The sequence below is a fragment of the Ursus maritimus genome, unplaced genomic scaffold, assembly GCF_017311325.1.
Source record: "Ursus maritimus isolate PB19 unplaced genomic scaffold, ASM1731132v1 scaffold_12, whole genome shotgun sequence".
Taxonomy (NCBI): Eukaryota; Metazoa; Chordata; class Mammalia; order Carnivora; family Ursidae; genus Ursus; species Ursus maritimus.
Genome location: NW_024423564.1, coordinates 12,862,100 through 12,888,812, shown reverse-complemented (window position 1 = coordinate 12,888,812; position 26,713 = coordinate 12,862,100). Strand labels below are relative to the sequence as shown.

General features: G+C 42.0%; 1 protein-coding gene across 3 annotated transcripts; it reads left to right on the top strand.

The window, feature by feature from the left end:
* Nucleotides 1-839: 839 nt before the first annotated feature.
* On the top strand, nucleotides 840-24,275 carry CD53 (CD53 molecule). 3 transcript variants are annotated; one of them, XM_008704046.2, is made up of 8 exons: nucleotides 840-992; nucleotides 16,943-17,022; nucleotides 18,501-18,677; nucleotides 20,124-20,198; nucleotides 20,714-20,809; nucleotides 21,330-21,410; nucleotides 22,495-22,578; nucleotides 23,411-24,275. In XM_008704046.2, exons 2-8 carry the CDS (start codon nucleotides 16,960-16,962, stop codon nucleotides 23,480-23,482), a joined length of 648 nt encoding a protein of 215 aa, XP_008702268.1. In that variant the 5' UTR covers nucleotides 840-992; nucleotides 16,943-16,959; the 3' UTR covers nucleotides 23,483-24,275. The 3 variants fall into 3 exon arrangements, with proteins under 3 accessions (XP_008702268.1, XP_008702270.1, XP_040482852.1); XM_040626918.1 differs by lacking the exon at nucleotides 840-992 and adding an exon at nucleotides 3,718-3,865; XM_008704048.2 differs by lacking the exon at nucleotides 20,124-20,198.
* The last annotated feature ends 2,438 nt before the right edge of the window (nucleotides 24,276-26,713 follow it).

The following is a 26,713-nucleotide window of genomic DNA, read 5'->3' as shown; positions in this document are numbered from 1 at the left end:
TGGGCCACCCAGGCACCCCCCAACTGCTATTTCTTAACTGTATAATCTTGGGCTAAATATGTAGCCTCTTTGAGCCTCTGTTTTCTCATCTACTAATGGGGAAATAGCAGTAACTATCTAGCAGGATTGTTATTAGATGTTACTATTAATAAACTGAAGCTGAGAGATTGAAATTTGCTCAGTACCACAGAGCTAATAGGGATAAAGCTGGGATTGAAACTCAGAACTTTGGGTTCTAAACCTGGGGCTCCCTTTACTAACCAAACCATTTCAGCCAGTGTCGCTTGGATTGTGCCTTGGGGTTTACCCTTACAACATCCTTACACAAGGAAAGTCCAGCTTCTGAGACACAGAAGTCTGAAAATGGCATCCCAATCCACCAGGAAACTAGAGATGTTCTGGAAGGCAGCTGAAGGGAGGGTGGGGAGAAGGCCAAGTGGCTTAAGAGACACTCCTGTCTCAGTCTTAGAAAATTTTTAAAATAATTGTTCTTGGGTTCTACTCCAGTTTCCATCTACCAACCGGGGGGGGGGTGTGTGTGCAGGCATACTTATTCTGGAGCAGATCCGCACGTAATTCTGAGATGCCCCCTCGACTGAGAAGCACTAACTTTTTCTTGGCAGAAATCAACGCCGAAATCACCCCAGAACCTGCCAGGGCTCACTGGTGAGTGCCTGGACCAGCCTGGTCTTTGACTTCTCCTGTGTTTCATAGAAACAAGCTTACATATTTGGGTGGGTCATGGGAGTAGGTGTCTAAAAAGCCACAGGGGAAGGATTGCATCTCTAAGGCTAAAGAGAGCAGGCCCAGCCTCACTTCCTCCCTCTCGTCAACTGAGCTTCCTGTTGTCACAGTGTGAACACATTTATTTTCCCTTCACTTCTCCTTTTACACAAATAGCCCCGGACATCCGTGTTACCAGCCTCATTGTGACCACCTCAAGGACAATCACCGATCCTGCCTAAAGGACTGAGGAAGAGTGCCTGCGAAAGGTAAGCTTGGTGACATTTTAATCTGGCTTGACCAGACCTGAACCATGTTATGTGGGATAGGGTTTCTAGGATTGTCCGTACACCTCTTCAGTAAGCCTAAAATCTCCTGCAACTTCCATTTCACAAATATTTAGTGCAGGAAATTAAAAAGATCAGAGATGCTGGCACCTCTCAAAAGATAAGCAGGCCATAAAGACTTTTCGCTAACCAGGTTCCCATTTTCTGATACCTCTTTGGGTCAGGGCATTCATGGGCTTACATGCTTCCGAACTTGAATTTCTGTATGTAGTCATTTCCGGTGCCTGGAGCCTTCTGTGGGACATGACGCTGGGGAGATTTCATACATGCTCAGGTCTCTTAAAAGATTAATCTTGTGATTTTAGAGTGAGGAGGGAACCGACGGCCAGAGCCCTTTAGAATGGCAGCTGGGAGACGGCAGTTCTTAATTCGACCAATTTTCATGACTGCGATTCCTCAAAGCCACTAAATAGAAGGACAGCTACAAATGACAATACGTAGCTCAGAGTCAGGAACACAGGGCGTGCTCACTGCCTGTATATCAAGAGGTAAAAGCTGGACACCCCTACGAGTTGCTTTGATTGATTGTTTTCAAACAGCAGGAAGAACGTTGTGGTCCTCAGGGTTCTGCCGAATAAACTTGTCCTTGGTGTACAAAACATAACTATTGATAAATATAATACGACATGCACCAACCAACAACATTTGATATTGTAATGATTTCTAATTCATGCCCTGTAACGAGTGCCTGCGGTCTCAGGGACTCAGAAACTCAAAGTCAAGCTTTGGTCCTGGCTTTCTGTGATCACCGTACTCATGACTGGAGGTGAGGAGACCACAGGAAACACTCAATCAGAGCTTTCTCCTTCTAAGATCTGCAGGAATCTCCACTGATTATGCCCTAGGGGAAGAGGAAAACCCTCAAGGACCATTACTTACCAACCTAACAATGAGGAATGGCAAGGCCACCAAGGGCTCTTGATTCCCAAAGCACCTCAGGGGCCACTGAGCCATGAATTTAAAAATAAAGACCAGATTTCTTATTTTATTTTTTTTAAGATTTTAAAAAAGATTTTATGTATTTATTTATTTGAGAGAGAGAGAGTGTGGGTGGGGCAGGGCGGGGGTGGGGGAAGGAGGGAGGGGTGGAGGAGCAGAGGGAGAGAATCTTAAGCAGGCACTGTGCACAGAGCCTGAGGCAGGGCTTGATCCCACAACTGCGAGATCGTGACCTGAGCTGAAACCAAGAGTTAGAAGTTTAACCAACTGGGCCACCCAGGCGCCCCTTAAGATCTTAGTTTTAAGTAATCTCTACGCCCAATATGGAGTTCGAACTTACAACCTCGACATCAAGAGTCGCGTGCTCTACCGACTGAGCCAGCCAGGCGCCCCAAGACCAGACTTTTTAATGACTTCATTTAATAATCTTATATTAAGCGCCTCCTGGGGCCAGGCACCGTGCTTTGGAAGATTCTGGTGGGGAGACAAAAATAGCATGGTAGAGATTTGTCCTGAAAATAGTCCTGCCCTTAAGACATACCGGTGCCCAGGAAGAGAACTGAGCAAACGCAGTCCTAGCGGCTGGCTAAACAAAGAAGTTTTGCTTTCTCAATCTCCACCGGATTCTGCACTGTTTTGAAATTGCGGTTGGTTTGGAACAGAGACTGAACTGAAGCTTGATTTCCTGTGTTATTTTCTGTGTGGGCCAAATCAAGAGCACTCGGCTTTTAAATGAAAGGATCAGGCGCCTTTATGCCCACAGGGAATGATTCAAAGCCCACGCCTCCCCCCCCCCCCACAGCTGCCGAAGCCACTTCACCCTTGATAATTGACCGGCACAAACGGGCAAGGTCAAACTCCACTGGTCTTTGGTTTCTGGAGTCCTCAGGTTGACCTCTGACCACCCAGAGGGCTTCAGACTGCCCATCTGAAGCCTCTTCCCCTTTTTCAGTCCCACCCCACAGCTTACGAAGGGCGAGGCATGGTGCTAAATCCCGGGCACACGGGAATAACTGACACACTTATCAACCTCAAAGTGTTTGTGGATTCTGGCGTGGGGTATAGACACAGCACACCGACACAGCACAAAGCACAATGTGATCTTTTCTCTACTGGGGGAAGAGCGTGCACACAACGTGGGAGGAGTGTCGGAAGGAGCAGGCCTCGGAGGGGAGGTGACCGCTCGGGTTCATTTTCAGAGAAGTACGGGTTTGCTTTGGAGACTGGGGGTAACAGCGTTCCAGATGGAGCACAACACGTGCACACTCCAAGGGTGTGACCCGCCCCCCGGACGCATTTGAGATGAGAGTAAGCAAGGGAGCAGGAGCACAGGAAGTGGAAATCTCTCTCCTACTGGGTTCTAGAACCCAGCCCCTGAAAGTGAGAGGGGAGAGTCAACAACCCCGGCAGGTCCGAGGTCTAGACCTGGCCGTGGCTGTGCCTGAGACATCAGACTTGATACGCTGTGGCTTGAAATGAGCGTGAAGGGGCAGGTCTCTTACTCCTTAATCTTGATTTCCCCCTAGTTAGGGCAAAGTTTGGGGCTCTTTGCGAGGTTACGACCACTGCCTCTCAGCTTCTGTTCCAGGAAACGCTGTGTTGATTTAGTTACAGTGGTTTGGTTTGTGTTCCTACGTTAGTCCTCCCCCAGTACTTCCTGTACCGAGTGAGCGCCTAGTGTGTGCAGATCTCCCTGGGCCTGCAGACTGGGTGCCTGCCGCAGCAGGCTTGGGGGCCCAGCTGTCACTGCAGGGACAGAGCACCGAAGCAGAGGGTCAGAGAGACGAGACCACTACACAGAGTGGGCCTCCGGGGATGGAGGCTGGGCCAGTGGAGGCAAGGACTGCTACTGGAGGGTGAGTGTGGGGAGCTGTTGGGGCGCAGGCTTTGAGAGGAAGGAAGCCCTTTCCAAGGCCATTGGGGGGCGCTCCCAGAGTGGAGGCCATGGATCTCTGTGTTGGAATATAGAGCCAAGTCATCTTCATTCCCCAGGTCACCAGCACCCACAACCGTACCTTCCCAAACAGGAACCTCAGCACCTCACAGCTGTGGCCAAGAACTGTTGTAAAGGAAAAGGGGCCGCAAGGATACATTTCTATCGTCATTTAAAATAAGAGCCCTGTTGTCCAAGTGTTAGAATGTTGTTACTTAAATGCAATTCGAGATTACTTAGGTTCAAATACTGTGTTCAACTCGTAGTGAGAGCCCAGTAAATATTAGCTATTCTTAGAACATTCCAAACTGCTTATTTTCCAGGTAAGGTGAAACTTGTCTGAAGTCATAAAACTAGTTAAATAGTAATTCCTGATTCTCTGTGGAATGCTCTTCCCTCCCCATTACACACTATACTCCTTTTCTTATAAACTTCCTATTAAATAGACATCGGTAGACTGTGTTCTTTGTTTACATAAATTTCCAGTGCATTTTAACATAAACAAACATTAAAAAATACAATTTAATCATAAATCCAACTGACCTGAAGTTAATATGCTAGCCAATGAAATATTTGAAATATATTTAATTTGTTTGCCATCTTATATTTCAGAAGAACTAGATTGAGGAATGGGAGTGAGAAATTATTTTGATACCTCACCTCTTTTCAATTTGAACTCGTGGCTTAAACTCACTCTCTAACAGGAGCAAAATAGAGGCCTTAAAGAATTGTCCCGTGGTTTGTTCTTCTAAAAACAGCTCGTGGAATCTCAGTATTTATGCCATCAGGGGTCATGATGGAATGACTTAAAGATCAGAATTCCTTAGATCATCTACTCATATTCAACGTTCTCTCTGTCTCTCAATTCAGACTTACAGAAAACTTGCAAAACTAGTACCAAGAATTTCTGAACCCTCCCCTTCACCTAGATTTCCCAAATATTAACAGTTTATCACATTTTCTTTATCCTTCCTTGGCTTTCTCATTTGGGAGTAATTGTTGGCATGATATCCTTTCCCACAGAGTGCTTTACTGTGTATTTTTTTTAAGATTTTATTTATTTATTTGAGAGAGAGAGAGAGTGCAGAGCGAGAGTGAGAGAGACAGAGAGAAACAGAGAGAGCGTGAGGGGGGGAGGGGCACAGGGAGAGAGAGAGAAGCAGACTCCCTGCTGAACAGACAGCCCTACCTGGGACTCGATCCCAGGACCCTGAGATCATGACCTGAGCTGAAGGCAGACGCTTAACCGACTGAGCCACCCAGGCGCCCCTGGACTGTGTATTTCCTATGAACACAAACGTTCTCTTACATACCACTTTATAATGATCAAAATCAGGAAATTGACACTGATACAATACTGTTACCAATCTATAGATTTTATTCCGATTCTATCAGTTGCCCATTGGTATCTTTATAGTGACTGGAAATCTCTAAACATACCTTGCTTTTAACCATCCTGTTTCTTTAGTCTCCTTCTACCTGGAACAGTTCCTGAGTCTTTCCTTGTGTTTCATGAGATTGATATTCTTGAAGCGACAGGCAAGCTATTTTCTAGAACGTCTCTCTATCTGGCTTGTCTCGTATTTCTTCATGCCTAGATTCAGGTTATTCAGACTTTTGATGGGAATACTTCAGAAGTGGCTTTTATTAGCCCACAGAGAGCCTCGCTCATGCTGGACATAGCTCGCCTGAACGAACCACAGATGGGTCTCCAGGACAGGCACCCTCCATGGCAACATTCTACATCTTTTTAGGGTAAGGAAAGAGAACCTCTAGGAAATGAGCCTCCAACATCATCTGGATTTGTCTTTCCTCATTTTTTCTCTCTTCTTTGCTTCTTTCTTCTTTCTCTCTTCTTCTACAAATCGCCAGTTTCTCTCCCTGATACCATCTTTGAAAAGGAAAAAGCTTTCATCAGATCACAATTTGGGGGAGGACTAAGCTGACAAACACATTCCTTTGACCAAGGGATGGAGAGATGAGAGGAAACTAATGCATAAACGTTGATGGTTTGGTTTGGTTTGCTTTTGGTATCACCTCTCTCCTTGTGATTGCTTATTACTCCCTCAGAGAGACATACCTGCATCACCCCCATTTCTCCTCAGCCTCTGCTCCAAGGGGTTCACTCTGAAAGACGGAAGGAGGCCTCCGAGGCGCATCACACTGCAGGGGGTGAGTCAGGCTGGGAAGCGAGAGGCATAAAATGGAGCCTGGGGCAGCGGAAGGAAGGTGGGCTGCGAGCCTGGGGGACCTTGCCTCGTGCCCTGTGTTTGCTGTGCGTTAGCTGGGCGAACTCGTGCCCGTTACATGGGCTGCCTGAGCCTTGGATTTCCTGTTTGCAAAGCGGGGCTGTTGACACCTACGTTAGCGGTTGATAGGAAGATTATAAATAAGAAACGTTCGTGAAGCATTCAGCGTTTTGCAGGCTTCGGTGAACTCTATCATCTATTTAAATTTATTTTGCCCTTATTTGGGGGACTCTCATAGAGAACAGATTTTCATTCCTATTTAGAAAAATCTTTTTTTTTTAAAGATTTTATTTATTTATTCGACAGAGATAGAGACAGCCAGCGAGAGAGGGAACACAAGCAGGGGGAGTGGGAGAGGAAGGAGCAGGCTCATAGTGGAGGAGCCTGATGTGGGGCTCGATCCCATAAAGCCAGGATCACGCCCTGAGCCGAAGGCAGACGCTTAACCGCTGTGCCACCCAGGCGCCCCTAGAAAAATCTTTTGTTAATCAAGGTCCCACCGTTCTTCACTGATGAACCAAAAACCTTCACAGGCTCTGTGAAGAAGGGGATAGGAAGCCAGTAGTCACCTGACTGAATACCTTGTTTTTCTATGTAAGTGGGCAAATAGATCCGTATATCGAGAAATGTCTGGAAAGCTGTACACCAAAAATGTCAATGATGGTTATCTCTGGGACATGAGAGTTCAGAAGATTTTATGCTTTCGACTTTGTACTTTCTCTATTGTTTGGATTTTTTTTTACAGAGGGTGCCCAAAACCTTTTTTTTTTTTTTTGGTATTTACCAAAAAATGAAACAAGCAAAAAATCATTAAAGGCCTTCTGGCCCCTAATGTATTTTACTCCTGAAAATCTAGCAGAAAGCCCAGGGTTGGCCATATGAATGGAGTGGTAGGGAAGCTCTAAACTGGATCTTTTAGACGCTGTTCCCTGAACCAGGCCCTCTGATGCTGAGCCATCCAGGAAATGTTCTCATTTAACCCCTTGAACCACGTGTGAACTGCATGTGAATATCACCATTTTAAAGATGAGGAAATTGTGAAAGAGAGGTTACACGAGTTGCCCAAGCCCACATTTCTGGCATGTAGCACTGCCAGAATGCAAACTAGATCTGTCTGATTCCATTACTAGTGTTTATCAAACTGTATTCCGTGGAACACTGTGTTCTCTGAGCGGTTATAAGTAATCTTCAAAATAAGAATAAGTTTGCAGTGGGGCTCCTGGGTGGCTCAGTCATTAAGCATCTGCCTTTGGCTCAGGTCACAGTCCCAGGGTCCTGGGATCGAGCCCCACATCGGGCTCCCTGCTCAGCGGGAAGCCTGCTTCTCCCCCTGCTTGTCTTCCCTCTCTCGCTGTCTCTGTCTGTCAAATAAATAAATAAAATCTTAAAAAAACAAAGAATAAGTTTGCTGTAACAATCTACATTAGCATATATTGAGTTTCTCGGAAGTCATTCATCAAAAGAACTCTTTATTGCTTTTTCTTTTATATTTATTTAATCCTATTTACTTTCAAAATGATTTTACCACGGATTCCTTTCATTCCCAGGGTTTTGTTTGTTTGCTTGTTTCCGTTTGGGGAACACGAATTAACACCTCATAAATATAATAGTCTGCATAACACCAGACCTGTCTTGTCGTGGCTCCAAGATTGGATCACACGAGGCTGGGTGGAATCGATAGCTTCTTGAAGCTTCTGTCCCAAACTTAGCTACTTCTTGATTGAATTCAGGACTAGATATGATGGCCCTGCAAAAATGGGCCAAAAAAAAAAAAAAAGGAGTGATTGAAGTAGAAATCCACACGACAGTTTACTAGCCCAGGATCTTTGCTTGGAGGGAACTAAAAAGTGAACTTCATCCCTGGCCACAGTTAACTGGAGTTTGGTCACAGGGGTTTCCTGGCAGCTGACGTCAGGGACTTTCTTCACCGAGCCATGAGTCATGCCGCAGAGTCTGACTGCAGAGGCACTAGTTCTTTTTTCTTTTTAATTTGTTTTTATTATGATGATACGTTAGTCACCACACAGTACATCATTAGCTTTTGGGGTAGCGTTCCATGATTCATTGTGTCAGTTCTTCCAGACCGTTGGGTTGGAAGGGGCAGGAGCCCAAGAGCTGATGTGGTCACAACGAAGAAAGGAAGGGGAAACGGAATGTCATTCTGTCTGGGTTAATAAGAGAACTGGGGCCACGCACGTGGTAGAAGCAGTGACAATCTTCACCAAATGGGCAGCTTTCTCCTTCAACCAGTGGGAGTCTGAGCACATGGCATATCAGGGAAGGAGAAAGAAGAGGTGCTTCTTCCCATCTGTGAGGGGAAAAATCAGTAGGGATAGTGCTTCATTCGTTAGTGTTCTGTGGACCATTTGATTACAGGGGCCTGAAGCAGTGATCACGGGTTCCCAGGATGTTGGGGTGGCGGTGACCCTAGGAGGCATCTGGCCCAATCTTCTGTGTAAGTTATCTGCCCACATCCAAAAGATTAGTCTGTTGGAGGAATAAATCTCAAGCCCGGGGCTTCTGATGCTGCAGTGTCATGTTGGCTCCACCAAACCAGATTCTTTAATTGACAAAGGCTTACTGAACAGTCTTAGACTGTGTTAGATCTCAAGGATTCAAAGACGAATAAACTCCCACCCTCAAGGAATTCACATTCTAGAGAGGAAAGAGATATTATAAAACAAAGAGGCTAGTACAATAACCAAGATGTGTGGGTATTACGGGCACTCCTTGTGGGTTGGGTGCAGAGAAATAAATACAATCAGAGAGGCCTTCCTGGAAGAGTGACAGTGGCGTTGAGTGTCAGGATGAATAGTGGCTAACCAAACTAAAGGGTTAGAGGGAGAGAAAGCAGCAAATTCCAGCAAAGAACCCCATGAGCACAGGTAAAAAAGGAGGCACTGAGATAAGTAGTCAATGTTGATTGCTAGATTTTAAACAGCAGCATTATCAACAGTAGCCAAATAAGGAAAGAACCCATGTGTCCATCGGCTGATGAATGGATAAAGAAGATGTGGTATAGATGTACAATGGAATATTACTCAGCCATCAGAAAGATGAAATCTTTGGGGTGATGGGCACTAAGGAGGGCATGTGATGTGATGAGCACCTGGTGTTATTTGCAACTGATGAATAACTGAACTCTGCATCTAAAACGAATGTACTATATGTTGGCTAATTGAATTTAAATAAAAAATATATTTTAAAAAAAGAATGAAATCTTGCCATTTGCAACGACTTGGATAGAGCTAGAGTGTATGATTTCACTCACATGGAATTTAAGAAATGAAACAGGTGAACATAGAGGAAGGAAGGAAAAAAAAGAGAGGGAGGCAAACCATAAGAGAGTCTTAACTACAGAGAACAAACTGAAAGTTGATGGAGGGAAAGGGGGGTGGGGATGGGCTAGATGGGGGATGGGCATTAAGGAGGGCACTTGTGATGAGCCTTGAGTGTTGTGAGTGATGAATCACTAAATTCTACTCCTGAAAACAATATTACACTATATGTTAATTAACTAGAATTTAAATAAAAACTTGATGCAAACAAACAAAAATAATGATCGTTCTTCTCCCACCATAAATAAACAAATGAATAATTGAAAAAAAAAAGTGTTGACAAGGATGTGGAGAAAACGAAACCTGGTGCACTGTTGGTAGAAATATAAGTTGGTGCAGCCCTTATGGAAAACACTATAGAGGTACCTCAAAAAGTTCAAACTAGAACTACCATATGATCCAGGAACCCCACTTCTGGGTATATACTCAAGTGAATTGAAATCAGGATCTCGAAGAGATACCTGCATTCCCATTTTGCAGCATTATTCACAAAAGCCAAGATATGAAACCTCTCATCTCATAGATGAGAGAAACCATATGATAATAAATCTAAATGCTCATCAACACATGAATGAATAGAGAAAATGTGGTACATACAATGGAATATTATTTAACCTTAAAAAAGAAGGAATTCTTGACATTTGTGACATCACGGAGAGACCTGGAGGACTTTATGCTAAGTGAAATAAGCACGACAGAGAAAGACAAATACTATATAGTGTCACTTATATGCGGGATATAAGATAGTCAAACTCATGGAAGCATAGGGTCAAATGGTGGTTGCTACCAGCGTGGGATAAAGGTAAATAGGGAGGTGACAGTCAAAGGGTACAAAGTTTCAGTTGCACAAAATAAATAAGTTCTGAAATCTATACAGCATAGTGACTATAGCTAACGATGCAGTATTGTACCTTCAACATTTTCTAAGAGAGTAGATCTTCTATTAAATATTAATATCACAAAAAATAAAAATAACAAGAGTGGGGATGGGAGGAAACTTCCGGAAATTATGGATATGTCTATGGTTTTGATGGTGGTGATGGTTTCATGAGTGTACACTTACCCCAGACTCATCGAGTTGTATATGTTGGTATGTACGGTATTTTTACATATCATTCCTATCTAAAGGGCTTTTATAAATTAAATAAAAAATAAAATATCAGCCAGGGGATGTTGCCATCAATTTGGAGAGATGGACGGGGGCAAATTAGGAAGGACTTTTTGACATGCACATACACACATAAAACCATCACTACATCAAGGGGTGCCTGGGTGGCTCAGTTGGTTAAGCGGCTGCCTTCGGCTCAGGTCATGATCCCAGTGTCCTGGGATCGAGCCCCACGTTGGGGTCCCTGCTCAATGGAGAGCCTGCTTCTCCCTCTTCCTCTGCCTACCGCTCTGCCTACTTGTGCTCTCTATCTGTCAAATAAATAAATAAAATCTTTAAAAAAAATCACCATATATTGTAATTTAAAAAGTGCTGTATTCCATAATTACTTTTAAACATCAGATGGTTTACATGACTAGAACATGATAGATGTCTCATACTTAAAAATCACTACATCAAAATAACAAACATTCATCACTTCTAAAAGATTATTCATGGTCTTTTGCCTTTTCCTGACTGTCCCTATCCTCCTTTTATTTACCTAACTCCCGTACCACCACCACTTTCCTCTGCCTCTATCCCCAATAATTTTTTTATAATAATATTTTTTATTATATTATGTTAGTCACCATACAGTACATCCCTGGTTTTTGATGTAAAGTTCCATGATTCATTAGTTGCATATAACACCCAGTGCACCATGCAATACGTGCCCTCCTTACTACCCATCACCAGCCTATCCCATTCCCCATCCCCCTCCCCTCTGAAGCCCTCAGTTTGTTTCTCAGAGTCCATAGTCTCTCATGCTTCATTCCCCCTTCTGATTAGCCCCCCTTTCTTTATCCCTTTCTTCTCCTACCGATCTTCCTACTTATGTTCCATAAATGAGTGAAACCATATGATAATTGTCTTTCTCTGCTTGACTTATTTCACTTATTAGCATTATCTCCTCCAGTGCCGTCCATGTTGCTTTTAATTTACATTTCCCTAATGATTAATGAAGTAGAGTACTTTTTCATGTACATATTTTCCATCCATGTATCTTCTTTGGTGAACTATCTGTTCAGATCTTTTGTCCATTTTTTTTCTTTTGTCCATTTTCACATTGGATTGTTTGCCTTCTGAGTTTTGAGAGAACGCCCTCAAAGTCCACCTTGTTGTCACAAATGGTAGGATTTCCTTCTTTCTCATGGCTGAATAATACTCTTTTATATATTTATACCACATTTTTATAAGATTTTATTTATTTGTCAGAGAGAGAGCACAAGCAGGGGGAGCAGAGGCAGAGGGAGAAGCAGGCTCCCCACCGAGCAAGGAGCCCAATGCAGGACTCAATCCCAGGATCCCGGGAACACGACCAGAGCCAAAGGCAGATGCCCAACCAACCGAGCCACCCAAGCATTCCTAGACCACATTTTTTAATTTTTTTCATTTTTTTATTTTTGTTTTTTTTAAAGATTTTATTTATGTATTCAACAGACATAGAGACAGCCAGCGAGAGAGGGAACACAAGCAGGGGGAGTGGGAGAGGAAGAAGCAGGCTCATAGTGGAAGAGCCTGATGTGGGGCTCCATCCCATAACACCGGGATCACGCCCTGAGCCGAATGTGGGGGTGCAGATATCTCTTTGAGACCATGATTTCCTTTCCTTTGATATATACCCAGAAGTGGAATTGCTGGATTGTATAGTAGTTCTATTTTTAATTTTCTGAGAAACCTCCATGCTGTTTTTCATGGTGGCTGTAACCAAATTACAGTCCCATGAATGATTCACGAGGGCTGTCTTTCTCTATATCCTCTCACCAGTTGTTATATCTTGTCTTTTTGATGATGACCTTGTAACAGATATGAGGTGATATCTCACTGCAGTTTTGATTTGCATTTTCAATCTTGATGATTACTAATGTCGAGCTGCTTTTTTTATACCTGCTGGCCACTTGTATGTCTTTTTTGGAAAAATGTCTATTCACTTCCTCTGGCCATTTGTAAATCAGATTTTTGTTTTTGTTTCTTGCTATTGAATTGTATGAGTTCTTTATATATTGTGAATATTAATCTCTTATCAGATATATGATGCAAATATTTTCTCCCACTAAGTAGGTTGCCTGTTCATTTTGTTGATGGTTTCCTTTGCTGTGCAGACCCACTTGTTTATCTTTGCATTTTTTGCCTTTGTTTCTGGTGTCATATCCAAGAAATCTTTGCCAAGGCCAATGTCAAGGTTTCAAGTCTTACATTCAAGTCTATAATCCATTTTTTAATTCTTTATTTAAATTCAGTTAGGTAACATATAGTGCATTAGTTTCAGGTGTAGAATTTAGTCATTCATCAGTTGCATATAACACCCAGTGCTCATTACATCAAGTGCCCTCCCTAATTCCCATCCTGAATTATCCCATCCTCCCACTTACCTCCCCTCCAGGAACCCTCAGTTGGTTTCCTAGAGTTCAGCATCTCTTATGGTTTGCTTCCCTCTCTGTTTTTATTTTATTTTTCTTTCCCTTCACCTATGTTCATCTGTTTTGTTTCTTAAATTCCATATGAAAGTGAAACCATATGGTATTTATCTTTCTCCGACTGACTTATATCACCTAGCATAATATCTTCTAGTTCCATTCACATTGTTGCACACAGTAAGATTTCAGTCTTTTTGATGGCTGGGTAATATTCCATTATATATCTCCCACACCTTTATCCATTCATCTGTAGATGGACATTTGGGATCTTTCCATATTTTGGCTATTGTGGACATTGCTGCTATAAACATTGGGGTACATGTGCCCCTTTGAATCACTATTTTTGTATCAAGTCTATAATCCATTTTTATTTTATTTTTGTAACTGGTGTAAGGTAGTGGTCTTACTTCATTCATTTGTTTGCAGCTGACCCGTTTTCCCAACACCATTTATTGAAGAGACTGTCTTTTCCCCATTGTATGTTCTTGGCTTCTTCGCTATAAATAAATTAACTGTATATGCATGGATTTATTTATTTTTTATTACCATAGCTTTGTAATATAATATAATTTGAAATCAGGAAGTGTAGTTTTGTTTTTCTTCCTTTGGCTATTCAGGGTCCTCTGTGGTTCCACATAAATTTTAAGATTGTTTCTTCTGTATCTGTGAAAAATGCCACTAAAATGTTTATAGGTATTGCATTCAATCTGTGGATCACTTTGGGTAGTGTAGACATTTTAACAATATTATTTTTTCCAATCCAGGAACACGGACTATCTTTCCATTTATTTGTGTCGTCTTAACATTTCTTTCATCAATGTCTTGTTTTCAGTGTCTAGATCTTTTACCACTTTGGTTAAACTTATTCCTAAGCATTTTCTTCTTATTCATGCAATTTTAAATGGGATTGTTTTCTACTTTTTCTGATAATTCATTACTAAATGTTCTTTGACCCAATTGGGACATACCTGGAGACCTTAGACCATTTCATTTACTTGCTATTAATACGGTTAGAGTTGAGCATATTTGTTTTCTCTTTGTCCCATCTCCCTGTTTGTTTTCTATTTTCCCCATCTGTTCTCAGTTTTTGTCTTAGTCTGCGCAGGTTGCTATAACACAATACGACAGACTGGGTAATTTACAAACCACAGAAATCTATCTCTCCCAGTTCTGGAGACTGGAAGTCCAAGATCAGGGTGCTAACATGGTCAGGTGAGGCCACCCTTTTGGGCTGCATACTTTTTGTTGTGCCCTCACAAGATGGAAGGAGCAGGAAGCTTTCTGGGGTCTCTTTTATAAGACCTCGAATCTCATTTAGGAGGGTTCCACCCTCATGACCTAATTGCCTCCCAAAGGCCCTACCTCCTTATACCATCATGGGCATTAGGATTTCAACATATAAATGTTGTGAAGACACAAACATTCAGACCATAGCAGTTTCCTTTTTACTCTTTTTTTTTCAGACTTCTTTCAAATAATCCAGTATTTTAAAAAAAAATTTATCTCCTTTGTTGGCTTTTTTTATGATAATTTTTTATTATGTTATGTTAGTCACCATACAGTATATCCTTAGTTTCTGATGTAGTGTTCCATGATTCATTATTTGCGTATAACACCCAGTGCACCATGCAATACGTGCCCTCCTTACTACCCATCACCAGCCTATCCCAATCCCCCACCCACCTCCCCTCTGAAGCCCTCAGTTTGTTTCCCAGAGTCCACAGTCTCTCATGGTTCATTCCCCCTTCTGTTTACTCCCCCTCCATTCTTCCCTTCTCCTACTAGATCTTCCTATTTCTTATGTTCCATAAATGAGTGAAACCATATGATAATTGTCTTTCTCTGCTTGACTTATTTCACTTAGCATAATCTCCTCCAGTCCCGTCCATGTTGCTGCAAATGTTGTATAATCGTTCTTTCTGATGGCTGAGTAATATTCCATTGCTGGCTTATTTTTTAAAGGTTTTATTTACTTATCCTTTGCTGACTTATTAATTATAATTTTTCGTTTTGCTATTTTGGAGGCCGCCTTATGGTTTATACTGTACATCTTTAATTCATCACAGTCTATCTTCAAGCAGCATTATCACACCACATAATAGAACCTTAGAGTATCCTTCCATTTCTCCCTTCCCAGAGAGTTCCTTTAAGACTAAATAATCATGGGTTCCATTTACTGAGTATGGTCATATATCAGTCTCTGTTGTAAGATCATTTAATCTTCACATCCACTGTAGGAGGTGTAAGTATTACCCCCATTTTACATAGGAATAAATTGTGACTAGAAATGTTAAATAAGTTTCCAAATCTCACATAGCTGTTTAGTGGCATGTGTGAGAGTTGAATTCAAGTGTGGCCTCAAAGCCTATGTAGTAAATCATCGTACTTTTTTTTTAACCTCCTAAGTATATACGAACACACTTATAGTCAATTTTATTCTAACTCAGCTAACCTATTGATGACAAATTAAGAATAATCCTGAGTGTCAAAACAAGAAGGAGAAAGGGAACAAGAAGGACAAAATAGGGAAAAGGAAAGTAATATGAGATAAATATATATATTTGGTCTTTTCAACAGAGATTATTCTATTGGGGAACACAAATAGCTCATCAGGCTTATCAACAGCCTAGATGACCTATCCCTTGAGACCATCTGGTTTCTGGATACCTTTCCTTTTTTTAAGATTTATTTATTTATTTATTTATTTATTTATTTATTTATTTGACAGAGAGAGAGAGGCAGCAAGAGCGCAAATACAAGCAGGGGGAGTGGGAGAGGGAGAAGCAGGCCTCCCGCTGAGCAGGGAGCCCTACGCGGGGCTCAATCCCAGGACCCCAGGATCATGACCTGAGCCGAAAGCAGATGCTTAACGACTGAGCCACCCAGGCGCTCCTGATTTCTGGATACCTTGATACTGTTAAGAGGGTACAGGCAATGGATTGGACAAGCAATCTGTATACTAAAAAAGGCATAGTTCTAATGGGAAAAAAACCCAATAAAATGAAATTCTGCTTGATATAGCCATCTTATGTGTGGTTTTAAAATATAAGTTACTCTATAGAACCCAATCGTGTCTGAGAGAAAACTCAGAATGGTGTTTCCAGATCGCTGGAACTGAGGACAAGGCCTTGCACATTAATGTTCTTGCTGAGAAAATGAAATTATATATTTTTTAAACCAAGCTCCCATTGCTATCTTTTTTCATTTCTCCATTGGATATTTGATAGCTCGTTTTATCTCTTCTGTAAGATTGACATCTCCGGAAAGATAGCTGCTGCGTAGTCACAGTTATATCTCCCACAATATCTAGAGCAAAAGACATCTTAAATGTTTCTTCAGTAAAAGAATGAATCATACATAGGTGTGTTCCCCCATTTTCATGTGGAGTGGTTTATAGACCAAATGTAGTATTTACATGCATCTCAGGCATTTAAGGAACGGGCTGATCAAGTCGCTGAGGTCCGCAGCTGATTAATTCCTGACCCCTGGGCTGCCTTCTTGAGTAAATACCCAAGTACTAGTCTCTGAGCATCGGTCTAGTGTGTGTTACCGGGACTCTCCTCCAAGAGCAGCCCTATTGCTTTTCTTTACAGTGCTTAATTCAGTGAGAAGAATTCTTGGCTTGCTGAATTGGAGCAAAAGTGAGTGTCCAAGATAACCAATTGGTACCTGAGTTCAGAGTCTGGGAAAACATGGAGTTTGAGGAAACTTCCCAGAGGAGGGTCACAGCTCAAACCCAAAGTGATGCTGGAGATCTTGAACCCTGAGCATTTATGCCGTCTGTGCACTGGTGCCACCGTACAGAGCCAGGTGACTTACTTCCTCTTTTTTTTTCCTTTGACTTTTTAGAGTAAGAATATCCCAGCATGGGCATGAGTGGCTTGAAATTGCTGAAGTACGTTCTGTTTTTCTTCAACTTGCTCTTTTGGGTAAGTGTGCCTCTTCTGACCATGAGGAGCCCATCTCCTCCCAGCTACACTCTATTTCTCTCTCCTCTGCAGAAGAGCCTGGTATGGAGAGCAACCCATGCATGTCTGAATGGCATGCCCAGCTTACAACAAGGGAATAATAATTTCCCCTCTTCCCATCCTGCCATTGTATAAGTCTGTAAAATTGAAAAGTACCAGTGCAGTTATCTTTTTTTTTATTATGTTCAGTTAGCCACCATATAGTACCTCATTAATTTTTGATGTAGTGTTCAATGATTCAATAGTTGCGTGTAACACCCAGTGCTCATCACAACACGTGCCCTCCTTAATACCCATCATCCGGCTACCCCATCTCCCCACACCCCTCCCCTCTGAAACCCTTAGTTTGTTTCCCGGAGTCCAGAGTCTCTCATGGTTTGTCTCCCTCTCTGATTCCCCCCCTTCAGTTTTCCCTCCCTTCCCCTCTGGTCTTCCATGCTCTTCCTTATGTTCCACGTATGAGTGAAACTATATGATAATTGTCTTTCTCTGCTTGGCTTATTTCACTTATAATCCCCTCCAGTTCCATCCATGTTGATGCAAATGTTGGGTAATCATCCTTTCTGATGGCTGAGTAATATTCCGCTGTATATATGACCACATCTTCTCTATCCAGCGCAGCTATCTATAGGCATGCTATTTCTCTCTCTGAGGACTTCAGGCTACTATTGCTCACTGCTGACATCTATGGGTGAGAAACCTGAGACTCCACATTCTGTGTATAAATAACACTTTCTTGGTCCCTCCTCCCCCTAATCCCTTGGATGAATTGAAAGGAATGTCTACTTTTCTGGGAAGGTTTCACAGTATGAAATTTAGCTATCGAATTTCAAATACAGAATCACTTTGCACTCATACGCTCATGGAAGATTCTTAAAAGTTTGGCTTCTCTAGTGTTCTGCCTAGCAAGATAAACTGCTCAACCAGGGCATCCCCTCTACATGGTGTGGTTTCCAAAGGGAAGACCATGTGTAAGATGTTGTGGGAACAAGGAGTAGCGGATCTGAAGCATGAAGATACTATATTACTCACAATGAGCTTCTCCTGGTATCTGATACGGGTAGGACGAAGCAGGAGTGGGACATCACAGGAGGAGAGTAGGATCACCTCTTTTCTAGGTGCATGGGGAAAGCTGGGTAAAGAGGTTGTTCATGAGAGTCTTGCTAGAGCCAATGGAAAGATGTGATTTTTTTTTTTGATTCATTGGTGGCAAAACTTCTTCATTTTAAAAAATTTTTTATGTTCATTTAGCCAGCATGTAGTACATCATAAGTTTTTGATGTAGTGTTCAATGATTCATTAGTTTTGTATAACACCCAGTGCTTATCACAACACGTGCCTCCTTAATACCCATCACCCGGTTACCCCATCCCCCCACCCCAATCTCAAATGAGAATGTGAGCAGATATTCAAGAGTGCTGTGGGATTCTTTCTTTCAGTTCTGTGGCTGCCTCATTTTGGGCTTTGGGATCTATCTCTTGATCCACAACAACTTCAGCCTACTCCCCTCCCTCACATTGGGCAATGTGCTTATCATCGTGGGCTCCATTATCATGGTGGTGGCCTTCCTGGGCTGCATGGGCTCCATCAAGGAGAACAAGTGTCTGCTTATGTCGGTGAGTCTCTTGCAGTAGACGGGGTACCTTAAGTAGAGCGACATGATGCCTTAAGCCCCAGGCAAGATGTTCCCTGGTGGCTAACCTATGGGCACAGGGAAATCATAAGAACATAGGACTGGCACTTCAGGCCAGCCAGATCTGTCCAGACCAATAGTATTATGTTTCTGACTGGGGTCCCAGGGATAGGTGGAAGAAGACATTGCTATCCTCCTTGGGATTCATTGTACAGTGTTAATAATGACCTTTGTCATAATTTCCCTTCATGGCATTTTATCTCTTCATGTCTGGTTGGAATCATGTGTCATCCATCTGCCTAAATGCTTTTCACATTAGTATGTATTTTTAGGATCTGAGTCAGAGTCACTAACTGATGGAAAATCTAGTCTCTAGATTCTTCTGAGTACCGTGACCCTCCTAAAATGGCAGAAGATGCTTCTCTACCTCAAATCTGCACAAGATACATGTTGTGCTTCCCATGATGTGATGACCTGACCTAAGCGAGGACCTAGGTGGCAGCCACTGTGATCTCACATGAGAGATGCTAGAGCTTCTCCGTTGTTCCCTGTCAGTTGAGTGTCCTGAAGAGCACCTTTAGGCTTGGGTTTTATCTGTAAGCTCTATGATCTCTAAGTGCACCCAGAACAGGGCTTGATATAACAGTGCCACTCCATCCATAGTAAGGGTTCCCAGTCACCTTGGTTCTTCCTTAAGTCATTTGGTTAATCTTCTTTCCCTTATGGATCAACTCTTCAACTGGAGCCAAGACGTGGAATAAAAAAAGTTCCTGTTCTCTGTTCCCAGATTAATGGCAAAAGGTGGGAGATGATAGAGGGAAAATGTTAAACAGGTTGAAGCAGTCAAAATTCATGTCGGGATAAAAAGATGAAGGAGATTAAGAGGAAATGTGTTTTCTGCTGTGTGTGATTAGCATAAAGGGAGTAAGCGTCTACAGTTGGAGATAAATAAGGGTTAGGACCGTGATTAGAATACCTCTTCTCCCCATCTGTACAGGGCTCCTCTCAACTTCCACCATCACCTGTCCCAGACCCCAAACTAGCCCTGATCTTGCAGAAAGGACAGGCCCCAAACTCTAAAGACACATAGTTTCTGCTCTTTTGCTCAACTGTTTCAAAAAGCTCATGCCAAAATTGCTTCACTGAGTCAACAAATAATATTGCATACTCATTATGAGCATGGAGCTGTATAGGCACATGAGAAGGGGAGAAGTTAGAAGACAGCTGATCCACCCTCTAGGGACTTGAAGTCTAGTTGTAGAAAAACAGCACATAGACCTCACTAAACAAGACGCTTATGAAGGTCTGAGCAAGCAGGACTAGGAACTTCTGTCCATGGGCGGAGACACACCTAGATGCTCCCAGAGTGGAGAGGGAGTGAGGGAAGAACTAGGATCAGTGCTATGAGCATGTCTCTGCTTTGCCTCAGTTCTTTATCCTGCTGCTGATTATCCTCCTTGCTGAGGTGACCATGGCCATCCTGCTCTTTGTGTATGAACAGAAGGTAAGCAATAAAGGGCAACTCATTGTTGTGTTTCTGACCGTAGAGAAGAAGTCCTGTAATAGAGTTAGAGGCAAAGTGGAAGAACGGAAGAAAGACAGTAATTGTAAATGGGGAGGGTAAAAATTTCATGAAAGATTGCAATTTAATCATGCTTTGAAAGATGAAGGGGAAGAGCAGTAAAAACAAGTTTATCTTCCTCCTACTTCCTTTTCTCCATGTATTTGGCAGTAGAAAATGTCTGTCTCCATGCCCAAGAGAGCCCATGTTTTATTGTCTTCCACTGAAACACCAGAGTTCTGGAAGGACAAAAGACTACTATGTACTTCTTCCTAGAATGCTATCTCAGTCTCGGCACTTCTCCCTGTAAATAAACTCCCTCTCCTCGCTTCCTTAGCTCTGAGGAGATCATTTGGGAGGGAGGAGAAATGGAACCACCAGCCATTATTAGAAATTGCTTGTCCTTGAACTCACTTGCTTTTTGTAATGTCTTCTCTGCTGGAATATGCCCCTCCCAGTTGAATAGTTATGTGTCTAAGAGCCTGACTGACAGCATCCAGCGATACCACTCGGACAACAGCACCAAGGCAGCATGGGATTCCATCCAGTCGTTTGTGAGTACAGACGGAATCCTCCTCAGCTCAGCCCAGACTTAATTTTCCAACCTCAGTGCCTAGAGGCTAAAGGGACTTCCTTTCCGAAGGGTCCAGAATCTAGGGTCTGCAGCCCCTAGGTCCAAAATAATGTTTAACAGTCACAAACAGGGATCAGTCTGATTGGTACAAAGTTCTCTACATTCTCTCATCCTTCGCGTTCTCAGGTAGGCTCATTGTCTAAGCCCTACTAAGATCTAAGGAGGACCCAAATGTCAGACTGAATCCCCTGTGTGCTTCATTTTTCATCTGTAAAATGTAAATAAGTTAAACATGCCCTTTCTACTTCAAGGAGTCTTATGTGAATGAAATGGTATAATGGATTTGAAAATATTTTGTTCTAAGGAGCCATAGTGGTTAAACCAATTCTGTATTTTCCACTAGAGTCAGATATGAAGGGCCCACCTTTTCTCCAAGTTCCAGTTTTCCTTCTGTTGACTTTCTAACCATTATGTTTTTTTGGGGGGGGGTTGGCTTTTAGCTGCAATGTTGTGGTGTAAATGGCACGAGTGATTGGGCCGGTCACCCACCAGCATCTTGCCCCTCAGATCCACAAGTTCAGGTAATTTTTTGGCAACTTTTCTGTTATTAGCCCCTTTGGTTAAACTTTCAATTATCTTAGAAACTCCAGTCATACAGGTCTTAGTCCTCCCAACCAGAAGCAAGGAACCTTGGATAGAATAGAAGCCAGGGAGAAAACCCAAGTAACTAGACAAATTAGACAAAAGTTGTCCAGACAACTAAAGAAAAGGAAGAAAAAAAAAAGAAACAAGCTCATTAGTCTAGAGATGCCATCACAAATCTTGCTACCCTAAACTATTACATTAGAGGGGAAAAGTTTATGTGATAGTGGCCTAGGATTATATCTACATTTTTCTTGAGCAAGAGGTAGGTCTTATGGTTGAAAGTGAAAATTGTAAAGTTGAGGTAGAAAACTTCCCCCTCTTCCTGTTTCTCTGCTCTTCTTCCTTGGAAATGTCAACATCCAGCCCCTTGGTGAAATGAATCATAAGTAAAGGAGTCTGGAGTTGAGGGAGAGAGAGTTGGTAGAACTGTTCAAACAGCCTGCCCACTTAATTCAGACCTCCAGACTAGGCCCAGAGAAGAAGCCAAGATTGTATCCCAACGAGATTAAGTTCCTAAATTCTGTTACCTGGTGTTATTCACCTTGGGATTGTTTGAAAATCTCCAGAAATGTTGAGGTCTATGAAGAAAGAATGAGACAGTCATCAACTAGCCCTTCCCTGGAGCTTGGTAGGGCCATGATAGATTCAGGTTTCAGCAGAAGCTGAAATGCAACAAATCCTAGAATTGCATAGGCTATCTCCCCATTTATTTGTCCCAAGTCAGCAGTGGATGTTTAAAGAACGTAAGGACATCTATTGGTGAAATGCCTCTCGGGAGCTAGTTTAACTGTGTGTAGAAATCTAGGATTTCCACAGTAGGTGCCACTGCGATGACAACGCCACCAGAAAAGTCTGTAGTCTAATATTCTCTACTTTATGCCTGTTTCTTCATCCGTAGAAAGAAAACAAAGTGGCCTAAGTCTCTTGGCATAAGGCAAAATATAAACTATCTTCTGAAATTAGCTTCCTGATAAAGTTGAATAATGTAGCGGTATCCTTTGTACTTGTAATTTTTTCTAGGGTTGCTATGCGAAAGCAAAACTGTGGTTTCACTCCAACTTCCTGCACATTGGAATCATCACTATCTGTGTATGCGTGATCCAGGTAAGACCTTAATCATGGAACTATTGTGAAGATTAAAGTAGGTAAGTCGGGTAACGTTTTAGAACAGTACCAGGTACATGCTCGATAAATACGTATTTCCTCAGTCATGTGGGGAATGATGTCATTACCAATTTAAAGCATACAGAAAATATGGTGCAAGATCTATCTGGTCAACTTATCCCTAAGAAATATGAGTGCTTTATAATCAAATTAAAAGTCATCAAGCAGACCCCGACTTCAGTCATTCACTCAGCTGGTATGGAAAAGCTTGTGATGGGTAAACAATCTATGTGAAAAATTGGCCTTGTGTGCCAAGCAGGAGCTGATGATAAAAATCATCCATTTCCTCCTTGTTTCTCTGCTTAGCATGATAAGTCAGGGGCGAATTGCCGATAGTTCTGTGTTCTTTTTTATTGTGTGACATTTCTACTATTTTTATACCCAAGTATTTTGGGTATGTCACAGAATAGCTCAGATTTAATCAAGAAGCTCGGAGTGAAATCATTTTTCTCTGCTTAGAAACTAAGGAGTTTCAGGGCACAGGGAGAGAGACTCATTGCACAAAGTGTTGACTCGTGCAGTGCTTGACTATACAAGTGACTTCTTAAGGAGACAAAAATGTCCCAACACTCTATCCTCTACTGTTTTGACACCATCACCCCCACTACCATTCTAAAGCTAAAGGAGAGAATAGAGAAGGAATTGGAAGTAATGGCAGGAAGGGTGGTTCCAGTGTGATGGATACTTTCTTTTTCTCTGGGGCTAATCCCAGGGGTGTGGGAGAGATGGCTCCGACTATTAAGACCTCACATTTTCTCAACTCTTTTCTCAGGTGTTGGGGATGTCCTTTGCGCTGACCTTGAACTGCCAGATTGATAAAACCAGCCAGGCCCTAGGGCTGTGACATGATACTGCCTTGTGCTGGAGAGGCTTATTTCATCTCTGGAAACCCAAAATCAGTTATTCACATGAAGCCCTAAATGATCACCTGTTGGCCTGGTGTCTTTGTCCCCCTCTCATCTTTTCCCTGTTTTGATCCCTGTATCATAGAACCAGAAAGGAGGGTATTAGCCAGGCATTTCCCATCTCAGGCACCAGAACAAGAATTCACCCACTCGTGGGGCAGCTATGCCCTTCAAGGTGGTGACACTAATACCTGAGCATTTTTTGGACATGAGAAGCCAAGAGAAACTGCAGCACTAATGGTTCAAGATCAAAGGATGGGCCTGGGACTTACATTTTTGTATCTTCTTATTGTCAAATAAGGCTCTAGCCTCTAAAGCATGACCAGTCCACTCTCCAAAGCCAAGCAAAAGACAAGCTGAAGGGAGCTCTGAGGCCAGACTCATTGGATCATTGTCACAACCCTCTGCTTCCTTTTGGCTGGGCCTGGGCCCTGGAATGACAGAGTACTTTTTCTCCAAAGGGTAAGGTTTCTTGCAACTTCCTTATTTAAGGGTCTTATTGATTCATTCTGTCCTTCCAGAAGAAACTGTCCAGTGTTTCATATCCTGACTTCAGCCAATCTCTTAGCCTTTGAGTTACATAGCTATGGAAGAATTCAACAGGACCAGTATCTCTGGTGGTTTAGCTGATAATCACATTCGTAAGAGTTCTGGTGTTATTTTTCTATCAAATAAGGTTTTGTTAATGTACTATTTTATCTCTTCAATAAATAAAATAGCTTATGATCTCAATCATTACATTCTCATTCCTATATTTCAAATATATTTTCTGCGACTCAGACTGATTGCCCTGCCAGCAAGCCAGGTATATTAGTTATCCATTGTTGCATAACAAATTATCCCAAAACTTAATGGCTGAAAACATACATGTATTATCTCACATTTTTTGTGAGCGATGAATCTGGGAGCAGCTGAGCTGCGTGATTCTGGATCATAGTCTCTCATATGACTACAGCGTGTCAGCTAGGGCTGCATTTATCTGAAGGCTCAACCGGAAAAGGATCTACTTTCAAGATCTTCCATGCGCCTCTGAGTGGGCCTCAGTTCTTCGCCACATGCAACTTTCCACAAGGTTGCCTTATGACCTTACAGTTGGTTTCCCCCATTACAAAACATCCAAGAGAGAACATGAAATACAGTACCCCAAACAAGCCATAATTCTTTTATAACCAACTCAGAAGTGCCATCACATCAATCCTGCCATATTATATCCCTTAGAAATGAGTCAAAAAGTTCAGTCTACACCCAAGGGCATAAGGTTACACTGGGTGTGAATACCAGGGAGCGGAAATCGCTGGGGGCCATCTTCGAGGTTGCCAACCACATGTCTTTTGGGCCAAGAAAAGCTTAATTGGATTGTTTATAAGCTAAATTAAATGATCTAATAACCATATGTAATAAATCATAAAATCAGAACATATCTAATACAGAACCAAATGTAGAGAAGGCAGAGAAAAGGAGAGAAGAATTGGGTTTTGTTCCTGAAGCTTTGTGTAGGATCTCCCACCTCCCTTTAAGGAAAATTGGTCAGTTTAGAGGTAGCTATAGGGGAACATTTGATACTATGCTTCTCTTCAGATAAAAGTCAGATTCCTTATTATGTCGACCAGGACTTACATGATATGTCCTACTCTTTTTTTTTTTTACTGTATCTGGATTTTTTTTCTTTTAATTAATTTGCATTCTTTATTAAAGTAATACATATGGATAGTTAAAATAAAAAATGAAAATTCAAATAGTTCTAAAAAAGGCTTATAATGAAAGCAGGAGTCTTTTAACCAATTCCTTCCCATGTGCCCGCACCCCAGGGCTAATGCAATCCATTTCCCCGATGCAGTCCCTTTCCGTGGGCTTAGCTGTTAAGTGTGATACTTACGGATGCCTTTCTCCATATTTTAAAATAATTCATTTGCAACTTATTGATTTATCCATTTTAGACATCATCTATGATTTACTTTGTAGTGTAGTTGATTTAGCTTTGTGTTTTACTTTATTTTTTATTTTTTTATTTTTATTTTTTTATTTTTTATTTTTTTATTAATGATTTTTTATTATATTATGTTAGTCACCATACAGTACATCCCCGGTTTCCAATGTAAAGCTCGATGATTCATTAGTTGCATATAACACCCAGTGCACCATGCAACACATGCCCTCCTTACTACCCATCACCGGTCTATCCCATTCCCCCACCCCCCTCCCCTCTGAGGCCCTCAGTTTGTTTCTCATAGTCCACAGTCTCTCATGTTTCATTCCCCCTTCTGATTACTCCCCCTTTCTTTATCCCTTTCTTCCCCTACTGATCTTCCTAGTTCTTATGTTCCATAGATGAGAGAAATCATATGATAGTTGTCTTTCTCTGCTTGACTTATTTCATTTAGCATTATCTCTTCCAGTACCGTCCATGTTGCAGCAAATGTTGAGAATTCGTCTTTCTGATAGCTGAGTAATATCCCATTGTATATATGGACCACAACGTCTTAATCCAGTCATCTGTTGAAGGGCATCTCGGCTCCTTCCACGATTTAGCTATTGTGGACATTGCTGCTATGAACATTGGGGTGCATATGGCCCTTCTCTTCACTACGTCTGTATCTTTGGGGTAAACACCCAGTAGTGCAATGGCTGGATCATAGGGTAGCTCAATTTTTAACCTTTTAAGGGACCTCCACACTGTTTTCCAGAGTGGCTGTACCAACTTGCATTCCCACCAACAATGTAGGAGGGATCCCCTTTCTCCACATCCTCTACAACAGTTGTTGTCTCCTGCCTTGTCTATTTTTGCCATTCTAACTGGCGTAAGGTGGTATCTCAGTGTGGTTTTGATTTGAATTTCCTTGATGGCTAATGATTTTGAACATTTTTTCATGTGTCTGTTAGCCATTTGTATGTCTTCATTGGAAAAGTGTCTGTTCATATCTTCTGCCCATTTTTTTATTTGTTTCTTTATTTCTCGTGTATTGAGTTTGAGAAGTTCTTTGTAGATCTTGGATACCAGTCCTTTATCTGTAGTGTCATTTGCAAATATATTCTCCCATTCCGTGGGCTCCCTCTTAGTTTTATTGACTGTTTCCTTGGCTGTGCAGAAGCTTTTTATCTTGATGAAGTCCCATAAGTTCATTTTATCTTTTGTTTCTCTTGCCTTTGGGGATGTGTCATGAAAAAGGGTG